General features: G+C 39.9%; 1 protein-coding gene and 1 long non-coding RNA gene across 3 annotated transcripts; both read right to left on the reverse strand.

Annotated features, from left to right (window-relative positions):
• Nucleotides 1-435: 435 nt before the first annotated feature.
• On the reverse strand, nucleotides 436-1,229 carry LOC119005789. The gene is made up of 2 exons (XR_005070587.1): nucleotides 1,186-1,229; nucleotides 436-680 (listed from the first exon to the last, which is right to left on the reverse strand). It is a non-coding gene; the product is annotated as an uncharacterized LOC119005789 (long non-coding RNA).
• A 3,024-nt stretch (nucleotides 1,230-4,253) lies between these two features.
• LOC119005325 (ETS1-related protein) lies at nucleotides 4,254-10,606 on the reverse strand. 2 transcript variants are annotated; one of them, XM_037072850.1, is made up of 8 exons: nucleotides 10,100-10,606; nucleotides 9,670-9,751; nucleotides 8,018-8,104; nucleotides 7,685-7,759; nucleotides 7,443-7,592; nucleotides 7,104-7,349; nucleotides 6,462-6,580; nucleotides 4,254-5,177 (listed from the first exon to the last, which is right to left on the reverse strand). In XM_037072850.1, exons 1-8 carry the CDS (start codon nucleotides 10,163-10,165, stop codon nucleotides 4,893-4,895), a joined length of 1,110 nt encoding a protein of 369 aa, XP_036928745.1. In that variant the 5' UTR covers nucleotides 10,166-10,606; the 3' UTR covers nucleotides 4,254-4,892. The 2 variants fall into 2 exon arrangements, with proteins under 2 accessions (XP_036928745.1, XP_036928744.1); XM_037072849.1 differs by having other exon boundaries at nucleotides 8,018-8,137; nucleotides 10,100-10,603.
• Nucleotides 10,607-12,626: the final 2,020 nt, after the last annotated feature.

The raw sequence follows: 12,626 nt of genomic DNA on the forward strand, positions 1-12,626 counted from the left end.
ACTCAAAGTCGGGGAACAAATACAACATGTTGACTGAAAAGAATCAGGTGTGAATTGAAGTGTGATCTTTCATCTTCTGGAGGCGTTTCTTCAACAGAATTCATACAATGTAGATATATTAGCCTTAATGCGTTTCTCCATGCATCTCCTATAGATTTCAACACAGCTGTGACTACAGTTTGGCTCCAAAGAGAGATTCAGTGACATAACGATCCTTCTTTAGTTTTTAGGTTCCTTGTACAGAAAGCGAAAGTGAGATCTGATCACAACTGGTCACTCCAGTTTTGTTTATCTGTGACGTAGCACAAAGAGGCTCGAGTTCAGTTTGGTTTTTGATACTCCAGTGTTGAAGAATCAAAAGTGAATGAACCATGAACCTTTAGAAATGGAGTCTGCCAACAAAACAACAAAACAACCGTCTTCCAGCACAACACAGAAGTTCCACAGAGCATCTTTTAATAAAAAAAACCCAAAAACATTATTGACTTGTATAAGATGATGAGCCACAGAGCAAATGAAACCCAAGAAGATGTATGATGGCAAACTATAAACACTGATGTCTCGAGTCTTTCAGGCTGGTTGCTGCAGGTAATCCTCTGTATCCTCTGACGTTGTTCTGGCTGATCAGTTCATCCAACACAGCCGGTGTTCACTTCCTGGATGAGATCCCTTGAGTGTCACTGAAGAGAAAGAGAACGATATGGACTCATTAATGGAACATACTGGAGTTGTCAGCTTATGTATTACATTAGGACTGATTGCTATTGAGTAAATAAAGTTCAGATTATATGGTAATTTTGTTAATATTGAAGATGTTGAAGATTGAACATGCTGCATCGCTCCCTGTGAATCCCTTGTGCACGTAAACGCAATCTGAACCCCGTGCAGAAATGGCAGACCCCGCCACCAAGTACTAAAACTACAGACCATACAGCGTGGTATTTATGTATGATATGGCTGCCGCATGGAAAAAATGTGCACCATAAATGATATCAACAATAAGGTTTTAGCTAAACTGCGTCAAAACGGTTGCAACAGTTACATGAATACTGATTTATGAAATAACTGACTTCACTGTCTTGGCTTGATCTTCTTTTTGGGAAGATTTTAATATAAACTGAGGACAGAAAGGACAATAAGAGCCAACATCCAGCCTGCAGGCAGTAACATGAGAAGGATCTGTACCTTTTCCCACCATCATGGCTCTGCTGAGGGTCTTGCAGCTGTAAAATATTTCAACTTAAATTAAACTGTATAACAAAAATACTCTTTGCACAATGCTGTACGAGTCAAATTCAGTGCATGCAGGTCGACTCACTGTAGAAAACGAGGTGTCTACTGTAGTCCGTTTGTCGCTCTGACTGTAGAAACACAGAAAGCAACACGTTGAGTAGCACTGACAGATTACCTGCACACAGTTTTCTCTTCAGTGATCATTAATCTGGGCCTCAGTCTGACTTGTAGCTGAGGTGTAGTTTCATGTTACAACTGAAAACCTGAGATATGTTGTCTCAGATCGAATATGTTGTGACTGTAAAATATGAACCAAAAGCAGGTGTTACTCATATTATATTACTGTTTTATACTCTTGTGTTAAAATAACAAGTTGAATCATACGTTTATTCACATTCTCACTGAGAGTCAGATGAAGACAGAAGGTTGTGCACTCTGTATGTGATGAAGCTACAGCTGGTAGCTTAGCTTAGCATAAAGACTGGAAACAAGGCAAACAGCTAGCCGGCCTCTGACAAAAGCTTTTATAAAAGCAGCAGTGATTTCCAGATGACCTGTGAAGTTAGGCAACCAAGCACCAAGCAAAGAGTTGTTCATTGTTTATTTATTTATTTTATCTTTGCTGAGGGCCAGGCTAGTTGTTTCCCACTGTTTCCAAGTGTTTGTGCTAAACTAAGCTGTTTGTGCTAAGCTAAGCTAGGCTAACCAGCTGCTGGCTGTAGCCTAAACGGCTATTTCACTGACAGATGTGAGAGTTGTATCAATCTCCTTTGATTTTACTTTAAAAATATGTTGTTTATTTGTTTATTTATGCCAAAACAAATATTTCTGATACAATGTTATCTAAAATTTTAAACTCCTTTTTAAACGCCTCTGACCAAAGATAAAAAAAAAAAAAAGAAAGAAAGTATTTGGGACTATTTTTTGCCTGGGTGGGTGCAGTGATTTCCAGATCACCTGTGAGGTTCTCAGGCAACCAATAGGAGAGTCCATAAAATCTCTGTTCCCCACCAAGAAATAGTCCCACATGTAATCCCTGTAAAACTGAACTGTCTGTCATAGATTTCTGTGCAGATTAATCATCTGAGATATAACATGGTTTAGCTGATGGGTGGAGTTGTCCAGATCCAGGCTAGCTGTCTCCACTTGTTTCAGGTCTTTATGCTAAGCTAAGCTAACCAGCTGCGGGCTGTATCACCACAGACAGATGTGAGAGTGGAATGTCTTCATCGTCATATATTTTATGGGCAAAAATAAAATGAATAAAGCCAATATTGTTATGAAGATGAGCCTTAAAACGTATTGACCAGGCCCAGCCTCTATTTCAATAATCTGTCATTTTAAAGATTAAAAATGAAAGTAAAATAATAAGAAGTGTGTTTTTACAGGTCCGTTTATTTAATCAGCTTGGGTTTGTGTTTGCAGCCCCTTCGTGCTGTGTGCTGTACATGATAACATCTGACTGCTGTCAACAGAGCAACATGATCCAAATACTATATATTATATACTGTGTATACTGTACTATATACAGGAATCTCACCGAGAGCATCTGCGTCCTCGTTGCAGTCGATCTGCCTCAGTGTCTCCACGGTCACCTGGAGAGCTTTTGACTCGGTAAAAGTGCAGACCAGGACGTCAACGACATCCAAGTAGTTTTTACCCTCCAGCCTGTTCCGTCTGATTCGCGGCTCGTCTCTGCGGTCCAGAAGTTCGTGACAGAACTTTTCAAAGTTCCGCTTTGACAGATCCTCCAGAGTGTCCGCCAGAGCCTTCCTGATGGTGTTTGGAGGCATTTCTCAGCCTGTCACCTGCGTGTGAATCTGTAGTTTGTTTTTTCGAGTTTGGTTTTAGTTTTATTCCCCTCCCTCACTTCGTTATATAGGAAGACGAGTTGACAGGAAAGAGGCATTCACGGACGCTTAAAAAATATCGGAATTATGATCTCTAACCGCACCAGACAAAGAGGGGAACAGGAAATTACAGCAGGTACAGGTGGAGATTATTATTTTAATTTTTTTCAAGGTTCTTTTTTTCTACCTCCATTTTTCATTCCTTAGCTTTTTTTTATTGAAGGTCGATGGTTCAAATCCCGGCTCCGAGCAGGGCTGAGCTGCATGTCGACGTGTCCTTGAGCAAGATACTGAACCCCACATTGCTCATCAGTGAGGGCCCTGCGATGAGCTCGGCCTGAGACAAGACTGGGATTAATAAAATCACAGGTTATTTGAACAACTGTTGCCTCTCCGGTTATCAAGTTGTCAATATTTGTTTTTTAGTTAATTATTTAACATTCAAGCACCACAGAACAGTCATGGACATGAGGAAAGTGCCCTGTTTTGAGCTCAAAGCTTCGTCTTCTTCCATTTGCAACATAATAATAATAATAATAATAATAATAATAATAATAATAATACATAGAACTCCAAATAAGTATTATAACATATGTAGTTAAAGTAATCTTTCCCTGGATCTGTGTCACCGGTGTTACCGTGTGAGTATCAACTTTAATGACCTCTGGAGTTGATATTTACGAGCAGCACTGAATGCAACATGAGATGAGCTGTACATTGTCGTATGTTAGGACAAACACACATAGGACATCACTACTGACACATTTATACAACTAACATAAAGAAATAATTATATGAACTACACTTCAGGCTACAGTATCACAGCATACAGCAGCTTCATACACTTATTGATTTTTTAAAGTAGTTTAACTGCTTATCAACTCGGTTTTTTAAAAAATTATTATTACATGGTGTTAGTAGATGACTGGATTTAGCCCTGATGCTTATGTACCAAATCATTAGTTAGAAAAATTAAAGAATGCAAAACTATTGTTATATAATAATATTAATATTGTTGCAAATGTGCCCCAAATCAAACCATAATCAAAACTGTATAACAAAATGTCAGTGTCATTATTAATTAGACACTTTTTTAGATTTGCATAATAATTAAAGGCAGGATCCAGATGTACTAAACAACCTGCTCAGAGTGAGAATATCACACAAATCTTTAATTATATACAGTTTATTTAAAAAAAAAAACATTCCACAGGTTCAAACTTTCACCTGATAATGATTATGCATAAAGATTATGCAGTTTATGTTATTCTGATTAAAAACAGAGGTAGACATGAGTTTTGTATTACAAAAAAATAATAATATAAATGCACAAAACTCTACATAGCAATCGTATAAACACTATTTACAAATCAATTTCTTCGTAAAAAAAACCACACGCACACATGAAAACATGGCCCCAGATGTTGCAAAATAATCTGTTTCTAGTGCTGAGAACTCCCCTGGCTTGTTCCTGTGCTGCAGTTATTCAGCCCTGAGGTTAAGGAGCTACATGTTGATGAGTTTGTATTTTATATCATCTATTATTTCTTTAAAAAAATCATATTGTCTTTATAGGCTGACTGCATGAAACAAAAAGGGGTGTTTTTTTTTTTCTTCCTGAAATGCAGCTTCTCCTGGCCTCTGTGTGACAACATCACCTCCATGAGGATGCTCTCGCTCAGCCAGGGCTAGAAGAGGATGTGTTCACTTTGTTGTGTTATCTATTTATGTACTTATTTTCTGTAGTACTCCATGAAAACGTGCTGCTCCCTCTCAGCCAGCAGCACTCAGAGTCCAGGTCACCGCTCCCTACTGTGACGCCCATGTTTCGCTGCTGTGGTCCGATGCTGCTGCAGCCGGTAACCCGGGACACTGCCAGGACTCGGTGTTCGTGGGCAAAACGTTCAGACTGGTCAGGACCTCCTGCGCCGTCTTTCCCAGCATGCCCTGAACGTCACAGACGAAGCGGTAGACGTAGCGTTTGCCCGCCGTCTTGTGGATGATGTTCTTGTGGTAGTAGTAACGCAGGCCACGGCTCAGCTTCTCGTAGTTCATCTTGGGTTTGTTCTTGCACTGGCCCCAGCGCTTGGCCACCTGTTGGATCAACAAACACCACATGGAGATGAAGTTAAATGTGTTTATACCTCAGAAAAAAATAGCACTGAATACACCCTCTGTGTAGCAATGGAGGAGGAAGTAAACCTTGCATGTTTTGGTGTGTTAATGATTCATACTTCGAAATATTTTGGCTGCGATATTATCATTTGAGGATTTTGTCCACTGACAGGATTTGTTCTTGTCACTGACAGACTGAGGTTGTTATTCTAAATGTCTGACATAATTATGGAATTGATTGCTACGGAGATCGAAACATTCGTCTTCCTGCAACAACTCAACTCTCTAAAAATTGCAGAACAAGACTTCTCCTTGATCGAGACTTGTGTTTCTGGTTTCGTAACAGATTTGACAATTTAACAAAAAGATTCATCTCCACAGGAATCAAAAATAGTTACTTTTAGAGGGTTTAACTTTGACAGTCAGAGTTGCCCTGAAGGATTACATTACAGCTGTTTCTGCCATGTAGCGGCTGCCAGTTGAGGTAATCTACTGAGCCAGTACTGTAAATTAATTAGATGTTTTGGTTACTAGTTACTTTATACACTGCGTAGGCTGGTTTTAACAGATTTATATTGTAGACAAAGACTCAACAATCAAGTCTCTTTCTTCAAAAAGACTTTTAGCATCTATGAACTGATAAATCCTGCATCATATGCCTTTAACGCCTGCTGAAAACCTGGTGTTTGCTGACCTCCAGTGGATTAAATTCTCATCTGGCTGCAGGAAAGTCTTCACCTCAGGGGTGAAACAGGCTCGGATCATTTAACTGAGGGCAGCAAAATGCTGCTTTTCAGCCTGGTTTTAAGTTACTCTTTCAGATTCAGGAAAGAATAAAAAACAAATCTCTGCTACAAATATTTGTAGTTCTCATTTAGGACTTTTCTTATTCATTCATATCTTATTGAAAAGTGGAACCTTCTTTGTTCCTTGAACAGTTGAAAAATAAACCATGTGAGAAGTTGAGAGGGGAAATGTATTTTGGTGGGACTGCAAACAACTGATCCAGTCGATGTTTGTGAGGTCCACAAAGGTTGGAAACCACCGGTTTAATTCTTGATAGATAACTTTAAAAACTCATCATGTGTCTTGTTTAATGTAACAACAGTTGTTGAATAAATGTTGTGGAGGAAAAAGTACAATATTCCCCTCTAAAATGTAGTGGAACACTAGATTAAAGTAATAAAATGGAAATCTTTACTCCAGTAATGAACTTCAAAGCTGTACTTATGTGAAACACTTGAGTAAATGTCAGCTCCTCACCTCTGTTGGGTCGGACATCTTGAACTCCCAGCCGTCTCCCGTCCAGCAGATGAAGGTTCGGCAGGCAGAGTCCAGAAGTAACTCCAGTAGAAACTGCCACAGCTGGATTGGACCAGAACCTGAATGAATGAGAGAATTAATGAATTCATCAATACGTTGATTCATTTATTTATTAGAATTTATTAACTCAACACAAGTATAAGAAACTATAAAGCTGTGTAAAAATCCTCCATTACAAGTCAAATTTATATTTACTTTGAAAAACGTACTCAAGTTAAAGTATGTTAGTATTATAGCTAAATGTTTCAGATGCAAAAATGCAGAAAAATGGCCTCTATATTCTATATTTTAACTAACAAATGATTACTGCCGATGTATTAATGTTAAAGGAGCATTTTAATGTTGTGGTTGGTCAATGTGGCTCTGATTTATAACTGTATATCATATTTCAAACTCAGTCTGTGAAGAAACGAAGAACTAAAGCTGTCAGATAAATGTAGTGCAGTAAAAAGTAATAAGTACTTGAACCGGAATATACACACCATCGATTTGGAAGAAGATAATCGAAATGAGATTTTAATAATCTTTATAAATCAGACTAAGATGTTATGAAAGAGGCACAGAAGAGATGCTCATTCTCACCTGGATATGCTGACATTCCTGCCAGGTGGCCCTCTCTGTCCGGCCTCTGAGGGTGTGTGTTTTTGCGTTTGACCACACGGGGGCAGTACTGCTCTGAGGACTGAGGGCAGGAGGCCGGGGGCGGGTGTGGTAGGGGGGCAGTGAAGCTGGGTGAGGGGTATTCAGACCAGAAGGACGAGGACTGCCTCTGTCCGTCAGAGTCGTACAGTTCAGCCGAGTGACACGAGTAGCTCTGATCCGTCTCACCTGGAGACAAAAAACAAGAATTACACACTGAACTGCCAAATTAGCCCACTGAGAGAGTGTTTTTTATTAATATCCACAGGTGAGAAGTCTTACTTTGTAATGTATTTGATCCTTTGGCAGTGAGAAAGGGGCTGTGGCTGCTCTCCATGGCCGGGCTGAACTGTCCGTTCTGGGGCACCAGGCTCTGGTACGTCTGTGGAGACTCCTGGTATCCAGTTTGTGGCTGGTCGACCGTGACGCCATCTGCTCGACGAGAACACAGTTTGTCTTTTAAAACTAAAAGCCTTTTAAAAGATCATATCTTACACACAGAATGAGTCGAGTCAGACGCTCACCGTGTGGATATGAGGCCCACCAGTTGAACTCCTGGTATGAGTCCAGGTTGAAGAGGGCCGTGTCGCTGGTGCTCACTGAGGAAACGAGCAGGGAAATGTTAACATGAGTTAAAAAGAAACACCAAAATATAACTAACAGGGTGTGTCTGAGTAGAAATCCCTGCAAAATATTCCCATAAACTGAGACAAACAAGCTGCACTAGATGTTTCTGAGTCATTAGGAGTGTTTTTGTTTGATTTACATTCATATCTAGTTTAGTTTTGGTAGTAAAATAACTCAAACATGAATGCTTTGAATTGATTTGTGTGTTGTTGTGTGTTTTGAGGTTCTACCTTTAGTGTCATATGGGTGAGAGGCCTTCGGAGGCTCTGGGTAGCTGCTCTCTGTGACGTACTGCTGCTGCCCAGGTGCTTTACTGTCTAACAGAAAAGACAGGTCTTCACCAGTGTAGTCTGGAGGTTAAACAGAATACAGACAGATGGAGTCAGTAAGTGATGATGGAGGCGAGAGTAGAAACAGCTCGTGCTTCAAAAGGACCACGCCGACAGTTTCAACCTGACTTACTTCACATTAATGCTTCACGTTTTCCAAAACAAGACATTTTAAGATGGATTTCATCCTTACAGGGCAGCTATCAGTTCCCATTTGCATCAGGACCGTTTCAAATTACACACACACAGACTTGAAATCTTAATAAACAAGTAATAAAGTAATAAATAACGTATACATGGCACTGTTGTCATGCAGGGCCTGTTCTGAAAGCTCTTCATTTTGATGCATTTAGGTGCTGTGGAAAAAATTAAGCATCTTTTTGGCTTTTTAGTAAGATTTTTTTTGACATGTGAGCTTTTTGGCCAGCTGATGTTCACAGCTGGATCAGAGAATCAAGATGACTATCCCGCCTGTCGTTTCAAGTCTCTGCAAGTGGATTTTCTTACCGTGCGGAAATAAACTGCCATAAAGAATAAATTCAACTAAAAAAGTCTATCTACTCTGCAGTCCACAAAACAAAAGTTCAAGAGCTTCACAGCAAAGAAGCAGTAAAATGGCTCCATACAGCTCATTTGGCATAATCCAAGTCTCCAGAAGCCCCGAGAGCCCAAATTGATTTGAAAAGATGTTATTTACACCCTATAAAATGGGGTGAACTTGTCCTTTAAAGGGTAGAACATTTATCTAAAAAAATACCATCGGTATGGTCCTTCGAGCAGGGGGGTTAGTCACAGCTCAGCTCAGCACAAAAGTGAGGAAAGATGGGATGAACTTGTAAATTAGCAGAGTTTTTTTTTTTTTTTTTTTTATCTTGACGGTGGATGTTGACACAAGAAAAAGCCATTTGTTTACTGTCGAATCAGCACCAGGCACTCAAGCTCATGCACCTCAGGGTGGTTTTTTTTTTGTTGTTTTTTTTTTTGTTTTTAAGGCTCAATGGATGGAGGCAGCTAGGAGGAAACAAGGGAGGGAGGGGGAGGAAGAGGGAGGAGGAAACGCCAGGCGGAGGGAGTGTGACAGAGTAGTGATGGAGGGATGGGGAGGGAGAGAGGAGGGGGACTCTAAATCTGTTGGAGGAGGAAGTCTGGAGGAAAGGATTAGGGAAGACAGAGAGGGGAGTGTCTTTAACCTGACCACCCTGTTTCTCTGTCTTTGCCTACCTCAGCCCATTCAAGCATTATTCACACACACACACACACATGCAACAGCAGCCCCCCGTTATCCTGGGTTTGAGCGAGAGCCCCCGGGTGTCAAGGTCTCATTGAGAAAGCTCTGACAGATGTGATGATACAGTCTGCGCAAATATTTCCTCTGTCCTTCAGCTGCTCAGGTTCAGAGGAAACAGATCTCACAAACATTTTCTTTTCTTTTCTTTTCTTTTCTTTTTTTCTTTTAAAGGCACAAAACTCTCTGTGTCTGTGAGAGTTTAAACTAATGAAAAGTCATGATGTGATGGAGCAATCAGGTCAGTCAAGTGATTCTCTAAACTCACCATAAGACGTGAAGTCAAAGCCAGCTGGCACTTCCTGTGTCCTGAAGTCTTCTGTGTAATATCCAGTCTGGCAAACCTCCATCTGTGGTGGAAGACAGCTCTGATTATTGATCAATATCAAGAGCACTCCATGGCATTTTGCAACAAAAACAACATGATATAATCAGCTTTAAGAGCAGGGGTGCAACTCACAGTTATTTCCTATAAAAATGATTGATGATATTTTTCTGATTTAAATATTCATCATTTAGTTTTAAAAAATGTTGGGAAAAGACCCAAACACAGTCTGTTATTTGTGGTCACGTGTAGAAAACATTTACACTTATTCAGTGGGATAAATTAGAGCTAATATGAGCTATAGGCTGGATGTTATGAATGAATGACACGCTGTAAAAAAATAAATAATCAGATTGAAAAAGTGAAAACCAACCTTTATTTTCGACTCTTTGCTGTCTGTGTTTCTGTCCCCTGGCTTGATGATCGTGTCCCAGTACATCTCTGTCTTCTCTTGCTCTCTCTCTTTCACTCTTTCACAGGCTCTGTTTACCGCATCTACCGCACAACAACCAGTGGTCAGTGTGCGGCCGGAGCGGCCCCGTTATAAACAGAGCGGAGGTGGGCGGGGCCAGTCCGCGCCGTGCGTCGTGACCAGATACTTGTTTAAAACAGCGTGACGTCAGACGCCCCTTCCCTCCTGCCTCCCCTTAGCAACAGGCAAGTAAACATTCATTCATAAAACACTCACCGACACCTGGAGGAACAGCAGAGTTTAACCCACTCATGCAGCGGTGGAAGAAGTAATTAGACCTTTTCGCTGAGTGAAAGGAGCAAAACGGTCAAAGTCACGATTCAAAAATATGTGTAACGTGTATAAAAGCAAGCTGCTAGTAGCGAGAAACACTACTAGAAACAAAAAAAAATCTCACCATTAGCAACAAACTTTAGCAAGAAAAAGCACGTTTTGCAACAACAATTCAACTACTACTATCAACAGAAAATGACTGCAACAACAAGTAAGCTACTATTAGCAACAAAACACAAGTTAGTCTACTTAAAGTCGACTATTAACGTACACATTGCAGCAGAATGCCCCCTGTAACTGTCATGTATAGTCTGCTGCAATATCTTATTAGAATTACTACAACATTACATTTAATATTGTTTTCTTGTTGCTAAAATAAAGCTAACATAGAAAGTATAATTGTTTAATATGCAGACTAGCTTAGTAAAATAAATGATATTTCTTTGTGAAATGTGGTGTTGTATAAGTATAATGTCATTTAAAATGAAAATATTCAAGTAAATTTACTAAAATCACTCCAACTTGAGTAAAAGAAGACTTCTCTCCATCACTGATCAGCCGTCAGCTAACACAGTGTTGCATAAAGTACTTTAGTTATAGTATAGTAGTGGGAGTATTTTAGTTATACTCGAGTCTGATGCAACATGTAATCTGAAAAGTAACTAGTGACTAAAGTTGTTATATTAATGTCCTGAGTGAAAAGTACATGTGCACATGCCAAAATGTAATGGAGTGGAGGTATGAAGATTCAACACGTCAGCTACTACAGATACTTCACCTAATAAAGACACTTTGCACACATAAACTGTGGGATTTTTCATTCATAATATAAGTGGAAGTGAAAAAAGTATTTAAATCAACCAGGTATCAGTGCATTAAAGCTCTTCAATGAACAACTCACACCAAGCAGCACAATAATGTCACTTGTACTCAACTTTGACTGATAAAAATGACTCTAATGAAACTTTAAAATTGTTTTGATCATGTTTATTCATCTATATTTTATTATTCATTTTTTATGGGAAAGTATTTAAATGATTTGCATGTGTTGTCTCTCACCAGATGTTAAAAAGACAGACCAAAAAAAAAAAAAAAGAAAAGAAAAGGACTATGGCTGTAGTGATTAGTCGTTTAGCAGAAAATTATTAATTGCCCACTAAATGTTAAAGTCATTTCTTTCAGGAGACAACGGACGAGTCTCAACATTTCTCACACGTCTCTAACTTTTAAAGAATAAATGATGAATAATTAACTTCAGTCGCAGCCCTAAAACAAGAGCCTATTATCTCATTAATTAATATGACACAACGATATAACACATGGCAGCTTTAAAACCAGTTTATAAGGTACAATTTTCATTATTATGGACTTGAAGGCTCAAAGATGTGAATCAAATATTTTCTACATCTTTCGGTTAATAATTCCGACTCTAAAAAGCATCGATCACACAGGAACAAGCGGTGAGTTCGTTATTTTGATCTCTGAATGGCCTTCATGTGCTTCAGAGCTTCTCCTGATTGTCTGACTGAACAAATGAACCGACAGTCTGGGCGGAGATGAAGTGCGCTGAAATCAGAGCAGTCGGTTTCTAATGAGCTGGGAGGAAGAAAAAAAAAATATCTCTGTATCTTTAGAAGCCATTCGACAAAACAATGGCCCGTAAAAACACACACACACACACACACGCACACACACACGCACACACAAAGTGACCGCTGAAGAAAGTCTGAAATCACGGCGTGAGTGGCTGCAGCAGATAAGGCCGAGCCGAGGGCCTTGTATAAACAAACATCTCTGCTATTCTCCTCACACACACACACACACACACACACACACACACACACACACACACACACACACACACACACACACACACACACACACACACACACACACACCATCTGGAAAAGTGGTGCCGGGTGAAATCGTGCGCGTCGGTGGGAGACGGGAGTCGTGATTGGGAGCCCCACCCTCGAAGACAAGGACACAACCGGGATAAAGTTACACAACACGAGGGGTGATTAACGAGCTGGTCTGCGGTCAGCTATCAGGAGCCCACCCGGGGGGGAGGATCACACAGCGGGTCACAGCTGAGAGCTGTCGTGCGGAGCAGAAGCACCAAAAAACAAAAAAAAAAACAAAAACAAAAAAACCT

The sequence above is a fragment of the Acanthopagrus latus genome, chromosome 17 (genome assembly GCF_904848185.1).
Source record: "Acanthopagrus latus isolate v.2019 chromosome 17, fAcaLat1.1, whole genome shotgun sequence".
NCBI classification, from domain to species: Eukaryota; Metazoa; Chordata; class Actinopteri; order Spariformes; family Sparidae; genus Acanthopagrus; species Acanthopagrus latus.

Coding starts and splice junctions, on each gene's coding strand:
- LOC119005325 (XM_037072849.1), bottom strand. CDS start 10,165: ATGTACTGGGACACGATCATCAAGCCAGGGGACAGAAACACAGACAGC. Junction 7,760..8,017: donor TCACCCATATGACACTAAAG/GTAGAACCTCAA, acceptor TCGTTTCCTCAG/TGAGCACCAGCGACACGGCC. Junction 6,581..7,103: donor AGGAATGTCAGCATATCCAG/GTGAGAATGAGC, acceptor TCATTCATTCAG/GTTCTGGTCCAATCCAGCTG.